At 40.8% G+C, this 20,447-nt stretch overlaps 1 protein-coding gene across 3 annotated transcripts in view; it reads right to left on the reverse strand.

The window, feature by feature from the left end:
- VRK2 (VRK serine/threonine kinase 2) overlaps window positions 1-13,232 on the reverse strand; it is a 36,651-nt gene extending 23,419 nt beyond the window's left edge. The window contains exons 1-7 of one of the 3 annotated variants that reach the window (XM_058836077.1): window positions 13,059-13,230; window positions 12,785-12,925; window positions 3,828-3,883; window positions 3,244-3,313; window positions 2,822-2,909; window positions 2,576-2,684; window positions 1,264-1,356 (exon numbers count right to left, since the gene is read on the reverse strand). In XM_058836077.1, coding sequence (XP_058692060.1) covers window positions 1,264-1,356; window positions 2,576-2,684; window positions 2,822-2,909; window positions 3,244-3,313; window positions 3,828-3,883; window positions 12,785-12,920 — 552 coding nt within the window. In that variant the 5' untranslated portion in view covers window positions 12,921-12,925; window positions 13,059-13,230. Of the gene's footprint in view, window positions 1-1,263; window positions 1,357-2,575; window positions 2,685-2,821; window positions 2,910-3,243; window positions 3,314-3,827; window positions 3,884-12,784; window positions 12,926-13,058 lie in introns of all 3 variants that reach the window. The other 2 variants (XM_058836076.1, XM_058836078.1) reach the window with 2 other exon arrangements.
- Between the last annotated feature and the right edge of the window lie 7,215 nt (window positions 13,233-20,447).

The raw sequence follows: 20,447 nt of genomic DNA on the forward strand, positions 1-20,447 counted from the left end.
CCTCTGTCCAGTAACTCACAAGTACCTTATTTTTAACCTGCCAACAAATTTACTATCATTAAAGCAAATTACAAGTACAGCACAATCTTCATACAAATAACACATGAAACAAATCAGAAAATCACCCAGCAACTTGCCCAATTCCAAGTCAGCTCCAAGCCTTAACATTTTCTGATTACCCTAAGTGGACACTTCCAAAGTGATTGCAATGTGAAAAACAGCAGCATTTCTTACTGTCATAAAAACACACAATAGCCAAGACAAAAGAAAAGTCATTTGAGTTATGCTAATGGTTGCAGATCGTTTTGGCTCTAAAGAGCCTCCTTCTCTGGATTCAGCAGAACACCATAAACTGTGATTAGGCACTGGCTGCTCCCCCTGTATAAACCCAGGGTTGTCTGAAACAGCCATGCTGCTTTTCAAATGATATCTTTCAGAAAGCTGACAAGTTAAATTTGACTCAGCCATTTAACTTGACGCTTTTAAAAAGAGCAGATATACTCGAATGGTTCACCTCCAATGGCAGGGAGCTGCTTTGTAAGATCTGTTTTTTTATCACAGCAGCAGAGAAACCAAAATTAAAAGAAGTATTGCTTACAGCTAATTATATTTAAGTGAAGTTGGAGATGTCCTTTTTTCCTAAATGATTTTTTTCCAATTAAAAAAGCATACTTAGATTTTATTACCTGAAGAAAAGGAAAAAAAAAACATCAGAGCACGTGGAATATGACAGGACCAAAGGGGTTTTTTTTAAAACATTTCACCCAAAGACTTCCATTTCAAGGCTGGCTTTAGAGTATTGGAGAATAGCAGCTTTAATCCTACTTACCTGTTCTATCCACTACAATGAGCAGGACAGGAGTTAGGGCATGGAAACAATTCATGGCAATATTAGAAATCTAGAACTTTCAAGAATTAAAGTACAATGGGCTACATCTTTAATCTCTACTAATACCCTGTAATTGGTATAACCTAGAGCAGCAATTAGTTTATCCTTTAATTTATCCTCTTCATTAGTTTACCCATCTATAGCAGAATCCCAGTCAGCAAAACACAGAGGGAACCAAGCACAGCTTTGTCCTGCTTCTTTCTCAGCCCCCAAGCTTCACAGAGCCAGTCTCAAATCTGTTGTGATGGGATGTGAATGCTCATGCAGAAATTCCTTTTAATATGTGACTTGTGGAAGAAAACATTTGCAAAACTTAAAACTTTCCAATGGTTATAAACAGCAGAGTAGAAGTGTAGATAAGTAAACACACTTACCTCATGTGGATTGCTGTAGCCCAGAAGAAGATTTGCTGCTTTAATGTCCCCATGGACATACTCATTTTCATGTATGTATTCCAAAGTATCCAACTAGGAAAGAGTTTAGAACAGAGGACAGAACATCATCATCTTCTCCACTCTACCCCTAACCCTGCCACCAAATATTTCCCACTTAGCCAGGGGAATGAAGGGCTTTACAGACTGAGCTGACAAATTTGGCTTGGACTAATGATGGCAAAGCATAAACAAGCCATACTTTGCCTGAGATACCCCTGTGTAACTACCTGAGTACCAGCTTCTAAATCCCACAGCAAGAATGAAACCAGTACTGAAACACCAGAGGAGATGCTGAGAACACCAAGCCCTTAGAAAGTTCTCCATCAGTTCTAAAGGTCTGGCATAAATTTGATTCTGCCAGTTATTCCATGACCAGCATTTCATGTCCCAGCCACACTGCATCAACACCTCCAGCTCCTTGCTGAGGCACAATAGCTCTAATTATTATCAAAAAACACATTTGTGCTTGGCAACTCATACAAAGGACAACCCAATCCTGACTTTTGGAGAGCACAAAGAGAGTTACAAGTTTATCAATTATGTGACTATGAAATCCCTTCAGTTTTTAAAACAATATTATTATTTAGGTTAAAAGGATGCTTCGGATGCATCCAGTCTAAGAGTTCCTCTTCTCTGTCTTCAGACCATTGCTTCTGCTCCATTTTCCATCCATCTCTGCTCAGTAATAGCAACATTTCACAGTGTTTCACAACACAAATCATGTTACAAAGGAGCACACATGTAACTTTCTTTTGGAATGTGTGAGTCTACAGCCATTTGGAAACAAAACTGGTATTTGCAACTGGCCAAACCCTGGCCTGTGTGATCAGGGTGTTCAGCAATCACACTGAAAATTTGGCATTCAGGCATGCAATTGTGAACTTTGACAAATATGGATGTCTAATACAATACCCTTCAGACACTGAAAAAAAAAATCAATACATGTTGAAACATGAGAATAGGCTTACACATCTCAGTCTAGACACACAAGTTGAAGTGGATGGTCTGTGTTTTAACCTATTAGAAAAAAAATTGGTTTGACCAAATTTCAGTTTGTAGGGGAGTCTTGACTTTCTACTGAACACCTTTTTTTTTTTTCCTAAAATAACACAGAGAAGTAAGAAAATACATAACATTTACACATTTAATTCTAAACTCAGCATCCACCTAAAGGAACTGTATTAGCAAGGTAATTCTCTAGCTGAACTCAGCAAATTTGAGACACAGCAATTTCCTGTCTCTCTGTGCATACCATTCGTGCCCCAAGTTGCAGAACAATCTCCTTCTTAAACCTGCTTCCACAATCTTCAAAGATTCTTTGAAGGTCTTGTCCCAGTCTCTCCATGACCATGAACCTGTAGCTATCAGGAAATATGGAAAAGGGAGTAATCCTTTAAGAAATAATTGCAAGTTTGTGTCAGATTGAAAGGATTAAATCTTCATATTTGAAAATGGGTTGTCAGTCAAATTGAGGTTTAGTTACCATTTATGTCATTACCTTTTTCCCTTGTACTCAGCCAGGCCTGATCCCCAAAACACTGGAATTCCTAAACATCTTATTTTTTTGAGATTCATCCATTTTCTTACTGTAATAATAATAAGAACATAACATTGGGTTAAAGGCAGCTGAGACCTCCAGGTTTGGGGTGTTTTCTCTGTCCTAGGGCTGGCTTGTCTCTGGAGTGTTCCCATAATAAACGCGGCCCAGTTCTGGCTGGCTGGATTCTGGTCTCCCCTCTGACCAGAAAGGACAAGGACAACACCCAAGTAACAAAACCTACAGCAATTACCAGCTGCCACTGGTTCAAGGTATATAAAATCAGCTGGCTTTCAAGCTCTAAAGCACCAGGTCTTAGCAGAAGTAGTTAAACCCAAACTTGTCCTTACATCTACCTGAGTCAGAGCTGAGACATTACTTACTGTGCTCTTGTTTTGCAGCCCTCTGGTAAAACTTCAGCTCAGAAAACAAGGGGCCATTTTCAAGATATTCCTGTTGAGAAACAAATAGACTTGGTATAATTTATTTTATAAACATAAAAGGCATTAGAAAGACAAGAGTTTCTTAAGAAAAGCATATAAAAAATACCAGGAGAATGAAACCCCTTTTTTTCTCCCATCTCCCATGTGACCTGACATTTAATTTTATTAAGTAGCCAAAAAGAAAAGTTGTTTGGCAACACATTTTCATCAACACAGATTCTTTCAGATACTGCTTAAGACGCTATTTTCAGAAATATTGGGGAGCTGGTGTGTTTGAGGTCATAGCCTAATTTTCTTCACTAAACTGTTGAGGGGCTGTAATCAAGGAAAAAAATCAAGTCAAGGAAAAATTGTGTGTCATGGAAATGCCAAATATATCCCCAAGCAGGGAAAGGATATAAAAAACCCAAAGCACCAAAAGCCACAAGCATGCAATAGAGCCCCAGAGCTGAAAATAAGGATAGAAAATTAAGAGAAAGAACTGTATGCAAGTGAACAATTTAGAAATGAGATCTACACATTACCACTTTAATGACATGCACTGCATCGTCTTCTACAGGAACCTGAGTTTGAGGGGATGCTGCAAAGGAACAAAGAGATGGAGATCAAGCTGTATGCAACAAAATGTAATTGCAAATACATTTTTTCCATTTACAAAGACTGTGCTAACACTGAGTCAGGCAACCAAGAATACACACCAAAAGATAGTCTGAATTCCTGCTTTTAAAGGTCAGAGCTTTGCCAAGTTCAAGGAAATATAAAACAAAACCAACACACACAAGAGAAGTTTTAATCAACAAGTAGAGAAGCAGTTTTAAGCCATGTTTTCAGAAGGCTCCCCTGGATGTTAATTAAGGAGTAAGCAGGGTGTCCTCAGTGCACTTTGCACCACAATGAGCTATTCCATTAGGACAGAAGCTGTTTAAGTCATTCCAGCCAATTGGAAAACCACTGTATTTGGTTGCTGTCAATCTACTGTCGTGACAAAGACACCACTTTAAAGTTCTGACCTACATTATGCCTCTAGACAGGATTGTCTGCTTTCCTCTATCACAAATTAATTTGGCCCTAGAACCTTGATTTCTATTCTGGCATTATTTAGACACTGGCCTAAGTTAGGCATAGCACAGCCACCACCTGCCTAAAGGGGAGCTGAGGGATTGTGCCTCTCAGTGCAAGTAGAGATTTCAAAACAATAATTGACCACATGTGCCAATTACAGCCCAGGAGACAGAACCTCTGTGCACAGACAATGCAATCCTATTTTCTTCTGACCCTGAGAGAACTATCAGCTCTCTCTGATACTACTGAAGCTACATGGAGCTACACTGGGATTAAAATTTAATGAGACTAAATCATCTTTTAGAATCATCACTGAAAAAAGGTAAAAAGAATACAGTTCCTAGGAAATAAATGTCCCTTTCAAACTACTGATAATGATCAAATACCAACAACAGTCCAGGTGTGAAACACTTCAACCATGAGCACACACAAAAATAGACCCCTTTTATCCGCATAATAAAAATCAAGTAAACTTGGATCTAATCAAACCATCCAAGCTTACTTTTTTTGATGTTCAGGGCATAAAAATACTTCTACAATGAACAGAGTCCTCCAGCTGCCATCTTCCTTCAACTCTATTCAGCATCTGGGTTGAATCTGGCAGTGTACACACCCCAAACACTCACAGGCTCCCCACTGACACTTCCCCATGTGAATGCTGTTGTGCTAATAACACACTAAAATAAAATCAAAATATTAAAACCGTGGCTCTGGAAGGTGTGAACTATCCATAGATTCACACAAGTAACAGCCACATTCAGAACACATGTTAAATCTACTAGAAGGGAAATTTTGGTACATTTTATTCTTACCATATTATGGTACTGAAGGGGGAATGAAGGCACAGGCATTTGTGTCTTTTATTTTTCTGGGCCACATATAGAATATGTGTCAATAGAAGACATTAGTAAAAGGAGCACATCCCACATGTTTTCACTGCATTCAACAACATTACATTATCCAAACAGAATTTAATGTGCTCCCTTCACTGGCACAGATCAGAAAAGAACCTCTGGATAAGGAAATGTAGTTCAATACCAAGTTACTTAACAGAGGTTTGATAGGTGCAGGGAAGTATCAAATTTGAATGTGTTTGAAAGAGGCTGATCTAACTTCCCTGCAGACTTCTTGACATTTTATAAAGAGAGGCCTCATTCATGGTAATCTGGAACAGAGTAACAGCTGTCAGGGTAATGAAGAAGAGCAATTAACAGGAGGTAGCCCAGCAAAAGGGCTTCACCCCCATGGTTCTTACACTGTGCTGGCTTGGATGCTTTCAGAGTCACACTGAAAGCAGCTCCTGAAGGAAAACAACCCCAAACATAACCAGCAATGGTTACAAAGTGAAAAGGGAGAAAAGTCAAAGCTCAACAAGATAATGAAACAGGTGCCCCACAAAATGAGTTACATTCAAGCATCCAAAAGGAGAAAAGGTGTTATTTTTACTGCACACACATGGAACAAGGCACAACAGTCCCTGTGAATAACACTAAATTTCTCACACAGATAATGCTGGGACAATCAGTCTCTTCCATACAGATAAGCAGAAGTTGTATGTGTACTTTTGTTACATCACTTTAATTACCCATTCAGATCTCAACCAGCAAAACTCCAGTCACAGCTCAGAAAATAGACAATTTTTTTGTCCATAAATAAACATGAATGGTTTTTTTAAAAATTGTCTCATTACTATGTATAGTTACTTAACAGACTGGAAAGGCTCCCAAGGTTTAACAAACAGTCTGATTACATACCTCATAGACCACCACCACATACTCTCCTGCGAGTTTAGCTCATAGTTAATTACTGTATACTCGTAATTAGCCATGTGCTAGCCTCGTTCTGTGTGGTAGCACATGGCTATTTATAATATTACAATCAGTTAAATGCTAGACTGCAGGACAGTGAGCAGAGACTCTGCAGGAGATCAGTGCTGATAGGCAGGAGGTCTCTGATGGCAGATAAGTACTCACAGAGGGTACCAAGAGCACTATATGGTGAGATTATGTTTTCAAAAAAAACCCCTTAAAATAGCATAACAAGTGTACAAGCTCCCAGCTTATGCTGCTTTTATCAACTAGAGATGCACAACCCCTGACATTTGGGGAGGAGGGTGTTGATGCAGGCACACAACCCAAACCATTGTCTGCATAGCTGGGAGCACTGGTGCAGGATGTAGCTGTGAAGGAGGCTGTGCCTGTTTCCCCCTCATGCCAAGAGAAGTCTCACAAAACATTTGCAGAGGGCAAAGAGCACAGCTCTGCTTTCCCTTCCTCCCCCAGTCACAGCTACCACGCCAGTGAGGAGCACACAGCTTTAAAATGCCCTCTGAAACAAAGTAGTGCAGCAAGAGTCACATCCTAGCAAATTCCCACTGCTGTGCCTGCACAAGAATCTCACCTGGAATTAACCCATGTCCAGGATTTCCAGGTTTCACCCAGCACAGCAGTTATGGCATTATCATCCGCTTCAACCATGAATTTCATCCTTTTTGTTGCTGAGTGCCACATCCTTAATTAATGGCACTCTCTAAATGTTAACAAGCTATGGTAACAAAAGGGTGTTTGTGGCTGAACTGCCATTTCCTACAACCACACAGCACAATTGCAGCCTGACAGAGGAACGTGCCAGTTCCCTTTGCCAGTTCAAACGTGCTTGTTGTAGTTTTAGCAGTTAATTTGTGGCAGCCACATTTGGAATATGGTGAAATATTTTCAATGGCTCTCACAGAACCACTTTTGTTGACAAAGTTTACACAGTGGAAAAGAAAACAGCATTGATTTGGCAGTTCGGGAGAACAGTCCCGCTCCTGCCCACAGCTGGTGTCTTTACCATTGCTGGATATTTTGAGGATATATTTGTTTGGAAAACATGAATAAAAGTATTTTATTGCTACTATTTTATTTTTGCTTTGTTCCATTCATTAGCTAATCCTGAGATCAGCTTAAGTTTTGCAGAAATCAAAACTAATCTCAAACATATCACATTTTTGAAGTTAAAGGTTACCTATAAAAAAGCTGGAAAAGTTCTGACCATGGTTAAGTCAAGCCAAGAGCTGTTAAATTCAACAGGTAAAAGCAGGGAAGGAGTGTTGCTCAGAGCATCTAATGATTAAAAAAAGGATCCAAGTTGCAGCAATAGAATTACTAAAAACAAAATGTACACAAGCAAATAAAAAGCAAGATTTGCTATTAAACACAATTACAACTATTTCCTACACAGGGGAGGTGCTAAGGCAAATGTTTAAAGGCAAACAAAGCACATTGCCTCCCTATCCCTGACACTGCACCATCCAGTAGTTCCCAAGAACTGAGACAGTGTTTGAAGGGTGGTTACATCCCACTTTTAATGCAGCCTAAGGAAGACCTACTTCTCTGTTACTTTACAGATGCAGCATCATTTCCTGGACAGACTCTGCTGAGCAGTGTTTCTGACCAGGTTTTATTCTGGATTCTTATTCCAGGTAGCTTTAAGGATGTAGAGGGGTTTTATACAGATTCCAGATACATAACCCTCCATAAAACCCATCTTTCACAAGACTAAACTAAACTGATTTTGGGACAAAATAGTGTTCAACTGCTCAACTACTCTGCAGTAATTCCAAATACCTCCAAGTTAAGAGCATTCAGTAGTGGTAGGAAATTTCACTACATTTCTTACTTGTGCTTCTGTGAAACCTTAATCTTGACTCACCAGAGTTTCTGTATTCCACAGCAATGGAAGCCAATTGTTTGACTTTCAAAGTTAATTACTCCAAGCTGGAATAGGGATGACACATCCTTTAACCCCAGGCAGAAAAGCTTTGCATGGCCTGCTCTTACAGCACTCTCAGATGGGAGCCCAGGCCTCTAATATTTAAAACTTGATGCACAAACTGTTTTCTGGCAAGATTCTGCTGCAGCCCATCTGCTGGTCTGACATGGTGCCCACTCAGAAGATACAATGCCAGTTTCAGTAGGGTACAGGTGCCAAAGACAACTGAAGGAGTGTCCTCTGTGAGGCAACAGGTACCTTAGCTGTCCTCCAAAGCTCCTCCTACATCCCCCATTGAAAGTAAATAATAAATAAATTAAATCAATCAGAACTGCTCTCCTGACCTCCCAGCATTACTCAGCATATGGAAAAAAAATTCCCAATACAGGACATGGCAGAACACTACAGTGTAACAACAATGATCTCTTTTTTCAGGATTTAGACTACTGTGCAAAAATGAATTACACTTTTCAAGTTAAGACTTTCAGCTTAGAGAGCACCAAAAAAGAAAAAGAAAAGAAGAAGGGTGAAGATTCCAGAGGAAGCACTCATCAGCAAAAACTAGTAAAGGCAAGGAGTATTTTCTCTTTGACAGATGGTGCAGGTCCTGTACCATGTAGTCAGCCCTAAGTAATATCTGAGTAGCAAAATCAGGCTAAGTTTATGATTTAGTTTGCCTACAAGCAGGGTGCTTGCAGTATTTCTATTTGCACATTGACCCTTCCTGAAATGGTGTTTGTCTACTAACAAATTTATTTTCACACTAAGGTTCACATCTGCAGGTACAATGCATGTCAACATCTTGAAGTTGAGAAAAATCCATCCCTAACCTGAGTTACCTGCTAGCGCTTTTAATTACAGAGCTTTGCTATGAAGATTCTTCTTTCCATTGAGCTAATAAAAATCAGGCTGAATTTGTCTTTTGGTATCATTTTACTGCATTTTTAATTAATTTGCTGCATTATTTTAATTTAGGCAACTGCTGAAGAACCTTGTTTCTTCAGAAGCAATTGCTAAAGCAGCTTCCAAGGCAAACCAAGGAATGAACAATAGGACCAAGTGTACTTCCATCAATGCTTCCCTTCCTTGACAGGTACACCCCTGCTCATAACTATACAAATTATCCATGGAAATTAGTCTGAAACAGAAACAAAATCTCTCTCACACCTCAGCCTGATTCCCAGAATGCCAGCAGTTAGATTGCACTATGACCCAAGCTTAAAAGAACAGGCCACACCAGACCTCCTCCTTACCTCCACCAGTAGCAGGGCTCAGTGTACTCCTAATATTAAAAGACAATATTCACCTATTTAATCACTGTTTACTGCTCAGGAAGAAATTCTTTCACTCTTCCTTGAAAACATGAGGGGAAAAAACTCACAAGGAAATGACAGTGCTCTGGCTATACTGATCTCCAAGCAGGACACAATTCAATGATGACTTTATCAATACTTATTTTCCTGAGCTTCATAAAATTAAAACACATTTACAATGTACTAAGTTCTATCATAAAAGACACCATCTAACAAACATTTGTACATAAATTTAAAAAAAGTTGGTATTTTTCAGAACCACTCCTTTCCATGAGAAAGAAGCCTGCAAGTAGATAGTGCTGCATGCAGGAGGTTTCACTGTGACAGAGGAACCTTAACAAAACATTGTGTGACCTTTCTGCATTTAAATTTTCATTCCAAATTGTGCATTAATAGAGTGCTTGCAGCAGGACTAGAGAATGATTTATATAAAGATTGGTGTTAATTACTGGCTGTGACCAGAGAGATAAACGAGAGAATGTGAGGCTCCTCAGCTCTTGGTTCATTTTCCACTCTTCTCCACAGGGCTCCAAACCAGTTGTTACACCACCAATGTCACAGCCTTCTGCAGGTGCTCTTCATTCTGCTCCCCTTATCCAAGGGATAACAGCTCTACCTGAGGTGCCTGAAAGCAAATCACCACCAGCAACACAAAAATTTGGAATGGATTGGAAAGAGATAGAATGATCAGAAAACCAGGGAAAGCATTGGAGAGGCAGGGCCAAACGTGAAGATTGTGGAAACTTTCATGCAAACAGTTAGAAGTTCTGAAGCCCTACATTTGCATCCTAGGACTCAGGGTCAGTAAATGGCTTTCAGCAGTTTTGATTTAGTGAACAGAACCTTATTCCACAAAATGCACCCCTAGTAAATAGTTTTTACAGAGATACCGTAAAATTTCTCAAGAACGTTGTTACAGATTAATGGACTATGGAATACCCTTAATGGGAAATTAAGCTGTAACAACCACATCAAAATCTTTACACTGCTACTGTAAAAATACTTATTAAAAGCTATAGCTGGCAAAGTTAACCTTTACTTTCATAAAAGGGCTGTGCTCTTCATACCTGGCAGGCAATCGAACCTCCTGTCTCCCACCTCTGTAGAGCTCTTTCAGGGTGAGCTGCTCTCTGAAACTTAGTGGTCCTCTCACACCTTGCTCCAGATGTTCTAAAACCAGGTCTGAACAGCACAGAGAAAAGGGGGTGTCTCCAAGCATCTGCATCTTAATCACAAAAATTTGTCATCTACTTCATGCCCCTGGGGTCTCAAAGACAGCTGGATTTTGTAGCATCAAGGCCCCAAAAAGCTGCTGAATGGTATATTTTAGTATAAACTCATCAGAGATCAAGAGATGGACAAAAAAATAAGAAGCTTCAGTGTCAATACTTAAGGATAAATGTCCATTTTCTCTTTAATTGATGAGCTACAAAGGGAACTGAGCCTTCAGTTCAGTGCTGCAGGTAGCACTCACTGTTCCTCCTGAAAGAAGGGATTAAATGAACACAAATACCATTACAAAAGTGGCAGCTGCATTTCCTCAGCCATGCTGTCACTTACAAAAAAACACAGACTAGTAATACCAAGAGTCCCTGATTGTATTTTCATTTTAATCCACTGACTGCTCTCCACCTCAGTTCAGTGGGAGCCTGCAACAAACACCTCAATATAAGAAATCACCTTGGTGGGCTCTGTGATCAGGCAGAAAACTCAAATCTGCATGGAACTGTGTGAATCCCACGTGCTAAGCCACCCTCAAGGTCCAGTGAGATTTGGCTGCAACAGGAAATGACAGAGCTATGCTCTGAGTGACTCAGGAACACAACACTAATGTGTTACACATAGAGAGCTACACCCACTACAAACCTGCTTTCTGCACTGCAGCCCCAGCTCCCTCACACCCTTCTGTCTGTGGGAGACTTCTGCAGGTTCCCATCTTCCTTCCTCTGTCTTGGAATGGCAGCACTCAGAGACACCTTCACTTCTTAGCTCGTGCCAAGCTGTTTCCTCGTGGTAACACCTCTCATGTGCCCAACACACTGCATCTCTCAGATGTAACCAACTAATGCTTCAAAGGTTTTAACAAGGTAATAGGATATACCAAAAGGAAAAATAAATACTCTTAACAAGTGCCCTACCCTCTGATGCTTCTGTATCTCCTCTGTTAGCTGAAACCCCTGTCATTCCCACTGGTTCTGTCTGCAGAGCAGTGAGGAATAGTGTGAACTATAGAAATGCCATAGGAATCCAAAGCAGAAACCTCACTACAGGAATCTCCTGGATGTGCTGCTGCTGTCTGTATAGCTATTTTCTGCATAAAGGGAAGCTGGTTTGTGTATAGGAGTGACTTGCTTATTAAGTTAAGCTTAACTATGTACTTAGTTATTAATGAACTAATTTAACTAAGTAATTAACTGATTAACTAATTATTAATTAATTTTAATGCCTTATTCCTATGGAGTTGATACCTATATTCCAAATAGAATTAACATCACTCTAACTTAAAAAGATCATGTTAGGCTTCAGGGACAAGGCAGTAAACTGCTTCTAGGTGATTCTTCACTGCTCCATACAAGCTCAACTTAGTTCCAAACAGACATATAGTTTCTATATGCTGCCAAGAAAAAAAGAAAAGCCAAACCACCCAAGCTCATAATACTGCCTTGAACACAGGATTTGCTCTTTCGCAGAGACCAGCAACAGTAACATACATTACATCCTCTGCAGTGACCCAGAATGCTTTACAAACTGCCTTTCAGAAGTATTCACTCTTCAGAGAGCACAAACTGACTGAAATGCAATGGCTTCTTCTGAAGGAAACACAGAAACTTATCTAGGCCACAGCAAATGCAGAACACCATTTCCACCTCTGCTGAAAATATGGGAATTCAGAGGCAGCACCCAGCTAAGTATTGTTACTGCTTCATTTCCTGGATGAAAACTAATTTACTCTTGGCCAGAAAACAACACTTCCAATAACCAGAAACCGAAAGAGGGCTACAGAGCACGAGGCTGGCATAAGGCCAAAACCCTGGCTAAGAAAAGCACTTTTACTTTGAAAAGCATCACCTGGCAGTGCTCTTTGGTGGTGTTTGACACAGTGGCACCTTGGTTGCCCCACTCAAGAGCCACAGAAAAGCACATCAGCATCCAGCAAAATGAGCTGGACAGGCCGTGGAGAATACGCTGCATCATGAGCGGGAAGGGACAGGAACAACAGCTCAGAAAACCACACTCGAACAAGGATCACCAATAGCATGTAAAACAGACTTTTTAAAGTTACTGCCTTTTCCTGTTAAGGAAGTTACAAAGAAATTTGCAAGTCACCCTCTTAACTGTCAGCAGTATTTTACCTAAATAGATCAGGCCAAATCCTCCCTGGCCGATCTGACTGCCCAGTCTCCAGGTTTTCCCTTCGGTGTCTTTCAGGATCATGTCTTTAGGGAGCGGGACTGGCAGCTTGCCTCTGGCGGGACCTTTGGGCGGCATCGTACCTTGAGGGATGGGAAAACGAAAGTTTGTTGAAAATTTGCTGCCAGAAGGTACAATACCCCTCGGTGTACTTTGCCCACCAGCACGGAGCAGGGACAGGGGGCGATGCCCCTCAGCCCGCTCCCCTTCACCCACCTCCACAGAGCCCTCTCGGCCTCCCCCCGCCGCCGGCCGCAAACTTCCCAGCCGGGCACTTCCGTAGCAGCAGCAGGAGGAAGAGGAACGGATAACGGGACGCCGTCTTCCCGCCGAGAAACCCGGGGCGGGGATCGGGGCGGGGATCGGGGCAGGGCCGGGACTGCCCGGGCCGGGACCCCCTCAGCCGCCTCCTCACGGCCCCCCGCGCGGCGGGGCGGGGCGCGCGCCATTTCCCGCCTCCCCTCAGCCCCGCCCTGAGGCGCCACCGCCTCCCCTCAGGGGCCCGGAGCGGGGAGCGGGCAGTCGAAGAATCGCCGTGTCCCGGCAGCTGCCGCACCTCGCTCCGGGGACAGGGAGATGGGGATCGGCGGAGTAGGGAGATTACGGGGAATGGAAGAGGAGGGAGATGGAGCAGGGAGATTTTGAGGGACGGAGGAGCAGAGGGAGATGGCGTCCGCGAAGGTGCCTCAGCCCCGGGTGTTCCCGCTCTCCCGCTTCTGAGGCCTCGCTTCGCGAGGGAGGAACTTTTAAAAATTATTTCGTGCATAGAGAAGTCGGAGATCAGACAGTCTCCTGCCTGAGTTAAAAAAGAAGATCTCAGCTGACAGGATTTGGGGTGCAGCTTTTCAGGAGGTTCAGCCAAATCACAGAACTGTCACAGTACCAGGCCTCACTCAGGCCAGTTCGGTTTTCCCTCAGGATCTTCCTGGCAGAGGTCAAGGGTAACAATTTCCACCCAGAAACACAGGAACTCACCCCAGAACAGCTCAGTGGAAGAGGTAATGGCCGCCTCAGGCTGGTTCCAGGCAGGGACAGAGGAGAGATGCAGCTGACCCAGGAGTCCATCAGCCCAATCCCCTTGTAAATTGGCAGTAAAGGACAGTGTGAGGTGAGTTTTAATTCCCCAAAATCCCAGGGCATAGCTTTGATCACAAACCACCATTTTGTGCAAGTTTTGCTTTGTCAATAGGGTCCATTCACCCAGGTGCAGACCTCAGTGGAGACCACCACACCATGACAAGTCCTTTTCCAGAAAAGAGGGCATAAAACGTAAAAGTTTAAGTCTATTTGGTTTTTTTATAAAGGGACTTTTATCTTTTTTTTTAAAAGAGCAAAATTCAAAACATCAGCAACCACATAATTTGCAAGTAAACCTAAAAGTAGTAACACAGATTACAACTGCAAAGCCCATATTGCTGCAAGTAAATTAAGCTTTTATGTAACAATCCTTTTGGCTTCATCAGTCTTGGCAGGCTCTGTGGTTTTATCGTTACTGATAGATAAAAGACCAGCTGAAGAATCACCAGCAGAAAGCTCAGCCATAAAGGGAGCAAAATCAAAATTTGGATAAAGCGTTTTGTAGAGTTTTTCCCTTTTGCAACCATTGTCAAAACACACCATAGGAGGGTGGTGTTGGGGTTGTTTGGTTTATTTAAAAAAGCAACTACAGATGCCCAGTTCAGCATCAAAGAAACCATCACCGTTGTCAGTGTTATGTGTTACCTGGGTAAAGGATCTTTCCAGAAGAAAATTACCTCAAAATAGTTGTCTGGGAATCAGAGGACAAGCCTCTGTTTAAGGAGAAAATTTTTTTTCTCATCTGTTGCAAAGAGATATCCACATAATTAAACTGAAATGAAAGTATTATGAAAGGGCTTCCTGCTTCCAAGGTCTTTCCCTGCCCACAAAGTTTCACCAGAATAAGAAAGTGAAACAAATCAGATGAGGTAGAAGAAAAAAAACCAAACAGACAGGTTAAGTATGAATAATTCGTGGAGTTGAGAAATAGTGAACCATCCTTAATAACTTAGAGCTCTATCACAACTTGTGCAATTTAATGTTAAAATGTGGTATAAGAGGGTTTAAGGCATTTATCCTACAAGTTGTGAGGAAATACCTGTAGATTTGTTAGGTTGTTTTGTTTGCTAGGCTTGGGTTTTTTTGGGGGGGAAGGGTTTGGTGTGGTTTTTTGTGGTGTTTTTGTTTTTTTAAATGAGAGAATAGATGCAAAGTTAAAAATTTTCAAGCTTTTATCAGTCATTAAAAGTTAAAATCCTCAAAGACAACCACTCAGGAATGTAATAGAAACTAGTCATGTGACTAATATAAAAAGCAAATATTAAAAAGAAAAGTTCCTGCACATACCAGGCCACTCCTGAAGAACGACGTTATACTTTAGGACCAGATTTTTATTAATAAACAACCATAACTAGTAGGCCCACAAAAAGGTGTGTGTTACCAGCACATTTTTATGGTTTGGTTTCAGACACTTTAAAACACAAAATTAACACATACATATTTTTAAAAATTAGTAAAGACCAAGGGCTTTACCTCAGAAAAGCTCTAAGCAGATTGGAACTTGATTCTAGAGCCTTTGACCCTGTTAGTAGCACATTCTCATGTTTTGTGGATGGGACTAAGAAATCCTCTTTTTTTAGAGATGGGACTTTTTTTCTTTTTCCCTGCTTATCAACCAATTAGCAGAATCCCAGAAAACTGATCTTCATTTAGGCAGGTTCAGTAAAGCCGGGTGTCCTCCCACAGTTACTACAAATGAGCAGTTTGGGGAGGTGATAAAGGGGATTAATGGCCATACCAACTACAGTTGTGGGGGTGGTTTTGTTGTTTGGGTTTTTCAGGGAAGCCTAATTATGATGGAAGCAATTTCCCTTCAAGGCGATATAGCTACTACTACTACCAAATTCAAAAATCCTAGTAGAAATGTGAGTGTGCTAATAAGAGGAAAAATGTACAAATCCTACCAGTTCAACTTCTTTCTTGCATATGTTCTGGAGAGTAACAATCAGCTGTTCACAGGCTTAATTTATAGAGTGTGGTGAGATTCTCAGGGAATCAGTGCTTTCTTTAAGTGTTTAATAAGACATCAAACCTGTCCTGAAACTGTATTTGTTTCTGTCTTTGTCTTAAAGCACCGTACATTAAACATTCCGTCCATCTTCCATTTATTTTAAATTTTTTCTTCTCATTGCCCAAACCTAAGGTTGAATATAAAGAATTGCAGTCAATTACACGAAATCTTGCAGTGTCACATGCACAAAGCCCCTTAAATTTCCTGCAGTAGGTGAGCACTTGTAGCTTCTCTCACCGTTGCATTGTGATTCTTTTGTGGTATTTAACACTGGCATTTTAGCACTCCCACATTCAATTCCCCTGCTTTGCTCCAGATCTCACTGATGCTTAAAATATCATGGCTAAATTTACTCCAGAGATGTAACATCTCTGTATTAAGAGCATTGACAACAAGGCATCAAATTTCAGACTGCTTCTCAGTTTATGCTGAGAAATCTATTTGTGTCCCTGCATCTGTGCAGATCCCGTGCTCCTGCCGTGCTCGCTCCATTGTTGCCATGCTCCCTGCCAGTTCCTCAGAACTTTGGGAGTAATTAGTTCTTGCAGTATCCAGGGAGCTCCAACATCCAGGGGCCGTGTTGCTCAGCTCAGTCATTGTCTGGGTGCGCTGACACCCATTTCAGAGCTCCCTGACTCTATTTTGTGTGGCTGGCCCCCTGATTGAGATCACGTAATTGCAATAATTAGGAAGCTCACCTCAGGATATTATCAGAGCAACCCACCCAAACCTAAGTCCATATGGTTTGAAATAGCTAATGAGTCAGTTAATGTGCTATGTCCAGGAGTAATGGACACTCAATATGGATGGCATGGAGACATCATTTACCAAACTCATGACTGATTAAGGCTTTTCGTGTATTCAGCTCCTGCATTTTGCATCTCACAGTAAGTTCAACCTATTAGAGGTGTTTATGTGTTAAGCAGATCAGAGGAAAGCAGCAGAGACTTGTAAAAGGCAGGTAAGAAATTAGTCCTCTCTTTAAAGAAAACACAAAAGATTGGAGATTTGGGAACTTTCATTTGAAATATACAAATTATGTGAGAAGTGCTGTTAAAGTACAGTGACAGTGCCAATAGGTGACATTTGCTTTAGTGTAAAGTAGCCTGAATGAGTGACTCCCACACTTCTAGAGGGGCCACTTTAGCCTCTGGAACTTACCTTCCCTTAACACTCACCTTGCTACCAATCCCATGGAATTGTGCAGCCAGCTCTACACCCTGAACTCACCAGAACAGGAACTTAATACAAGGAAGGCAAACTTCCTGGCAGCAAAAGCACCAAAAGCCCTGAAAAAGGTAAGAAGGAATGCCTGGCTTTTGAACGAGCTACAGAATGTAGGGTCAGGAGTCTTCTCACTGAGGAATTATTTTAATTTTAAAATGCTGCTCTCTCATCATTTTCATGGCTGTTGGGATGAGATGTTACTCCCTGTTCCTATCACTGTAACTGCAAAGATGGTCAGACCCTGGGCGTGTTCCTCATCTCTTGGATGTCAGAGGTTTTATTGCTCATGCCTTTAGAAAGCAATAATTGCTGACCACTGAAGAAAAAGTGGTTTCTTATCCATTTTTATTTTCTTTCAGAAATGTGTGAAGAGGTAATGTAAGTTTATTGGTGTTGTGGGAATGGGTTGTATTTGCAGGGAGAGCAGACTGTCTAGTGCTCAGAGCAGAGAAGAGGATCAGGAAGATTCCCCTTATGGGAGTAATTCCTGGGATCCTAATCCTGGTTCGGCCACTGCCTGACCTTATAGGAATAATTTCATATTTGTTTCATTTTATCCATGTGGAGCAGTCTGGATGGCTTGGTTTGAGGCACCAAGATTTTTAGTGTATGTATATTTGCCATGGCTGTTACCTGATGAGAAGGTGCATATATATAAATCACTCCAGACTTTCCATTTCTGAGATTATCCACTTGAAGTTGTTCAAGAAGGGAAACTCATCTGTCATGGCATTCATTATTCACATATCAGTGCTACTTTTTATGTATAAACTTAATTATGTTGATAGGATATATTAAATATGACTCATTTTACTGCAAGATTGATTTTTTTTTCCCCTGACCTCAGAATAAATATTGATTTTCATGATCTTTAAATGTAGTGCAAAGGTTGTTGTATTAATGGCATATTAATAGAAAGTAGCCTCGACCATGCAATATTAATATATTTGCATTGTTATTTCTCAAATCCCATCCAGAGAAAAAGAGGCAGTGCCTTCTTTCCCAGGAGAAATCAGGGAGCCATCGACTTTCCTGATTGTTGAGACTCCTTTCTATTTGTTGTGTTTTGATTTTTTGGTTTGAGGTATGTTTTGGTTTTTTTTAAATTAAAAAAGTAAAACAGGCGATGGAGTGGCAACCAGATCTAATAAAATAGGGATGGGATGTGTTTCCAGCCTGCCCAGGAAAGCAAGGCACTGTCCGTGCTCCACTCCCCACTGCTGGGCAGTCAATGCCTTGTGCAGAATTGCAGTTCTGGGAGGAGAAACAGGATCATTTGGTGGTTTGTGGCTCTGATTTCAATAATCAGGCTAGTCATTTTCTTAACAGCTGAGTTTTAAAAGCAGTTGCCTTATTCAAGTGAGGTTTTACCCTACTCATGTGACTTTTATTTATTTTTTCCCCCCTTTTGTGTTTATAGAGACTCCTGAAAATCCAGGCTTGTAACTGCTGTTCTAATGTTGGCTGAACTAGGACAGGTCTGTTGGTTTTTAATACTCCTCATAGAGTCATTGTATGGGAATTTTCTATAAATTCTGCTTTATAAGGAGCAGGGATAGGAGGTTGCACATTGAAATAACCTTTAAATAATAGTGTACATTTTCTATAGGTCCTGAGACAACAGTGCCCTGTTTAATTCAGTAACAAAACAGAAAGAGAAGTGTCCTTAAACAATTTTCTGGAGAATATAAATTTATGAGGTACTGGGGTATTGGTGTTTGAGAAATAAAACAGAAATTCAGGATACAAAATGCAAGTCTGTGCCTCTGGAAATGGCTGGTTTGGAGGAAAAGGAGGAGAGGCACAGAAGGACCATGGGCTGGCAATCTGATTTTAGAAGTGTAGAAAAGTCTGGTCTGACTCTGGGTTGTATCAGATCAAGGGTTTTATTAAGAAATTCAGAATACATATTTGGTAGTCTTCCATGGAGAATTCATCTTTACAGTCCTTGAGTGTTAAATCATGGAAGTTATCTCAGACAATGCAGAGGGCAATGGCCATTCCCAGTTTTTTCTCTGGAGAGCAGAGCTAGATTATGGCTGAATTGAGTGGAAGAGGAACCCATCTGCTGGGAAGCAGCTCTTGTAAGAAACAGGTTTGATAAGAAGTTGTGGAGAAATTTCTTGCCAGAGGCAGAGTAAGCAAAATTATATTTTTTCAGATGTTAGGTGTGCTGAGGGATAGGAACAGACTCCTTTGCATAAGCTGTAAATAGTAGGGAATTAATTAACTTAATAGTTGAATTAAGAGCTGAGCAGAGGACAGAAACAGGATATTTGTTTTGTACCTTCAGAAATACCATGAGAGGTAATAATGAGGCTGAATTTATTATAATGTGAATTATTTTATGATATGCAGGGCTCCATTTTGCAATCAACCTCTCTCTGCTTCATGGTGTGAAGACCTATTGCTTCCATATGCTTTCATCCTTTGCACAGGGAAAAAAAGGGGGCAAGAACTGATGAGTTTGGAGATAATTTTGTCTTTTTCCCATAGGATTTTCTAGGAAAAGGAGAGATTTCAGCTCATTTAAACACTGTTATTAGTTTGGTGCTTCCAAAGCGTAGGGACACAATAATGGTTTTGCACTCTTCAAGTAAATTAAGACAATGGCATTTAACAGGTGTTTGAGGAGCATCCTGGGCTGTTTGTCCCAGAAGTTTTCAAGGTAAAATCAAACTTATTTACTTGTTGACTTAATCTTTTGATGAAAATGCATCATTCTGCACTTTCCTGTGACTCCAGAAGTTAGTAACTGCATTTTTCTGTTAGGGATATCCAAAGAAATAGTTAATGTCTGTTCCTGCATATGGTACTGTTAATTTGCTTGTTTGTGTGTCTGTCTGCTCTTTGCTTGTCTGCTTCTGTGTGTGATATTTTATTGGAGCACACCATTTGAAGAAGCTGGCTGCCTGCTGTGGTATTTATCCTATATAAATTCTCCATTAAATGACAAATTTTAGACCCATCAGAGACAGAAGACTAAGTCCATCCATTGAAATCCTATTTGTATTATTACTTCCTAATGAATTCTGTATTACAGCAGGTGTCAAATCATATCTGTTGTTTTGCAATCGAGTATGAATAGAAGATGTATTGCTATTGCAAATGAATCTAATATGAATCTAATGAGCAGTAATGAGCAACTGTTTTGTCATTATTGAGGCAACCACTGTGATGCTAATAAACTCTCGTTTCTGCTACTTAGAAAAAAGCACTGACCAGGATTTATATCGTGGCCTTAATGTCCCAAAAGCCTGAGGCAAAAGAGAAGAGTGGAACCCCTAAAC

This window comes from Poecile atricapillus, chromosome 3 (assembly GCF_030490865.1).
Source record: "Poecile atricapillus isolate bPoeAtr1 chromosome 3, bPoeAtr1.hap1, whole genome shotgun sequence".
Taxonomy (NCBI): Eukaryota; Metazoa; Chordata; class Aves; order Passeriformes; family Paridae; genus Poecile; species Poecile atricapillus.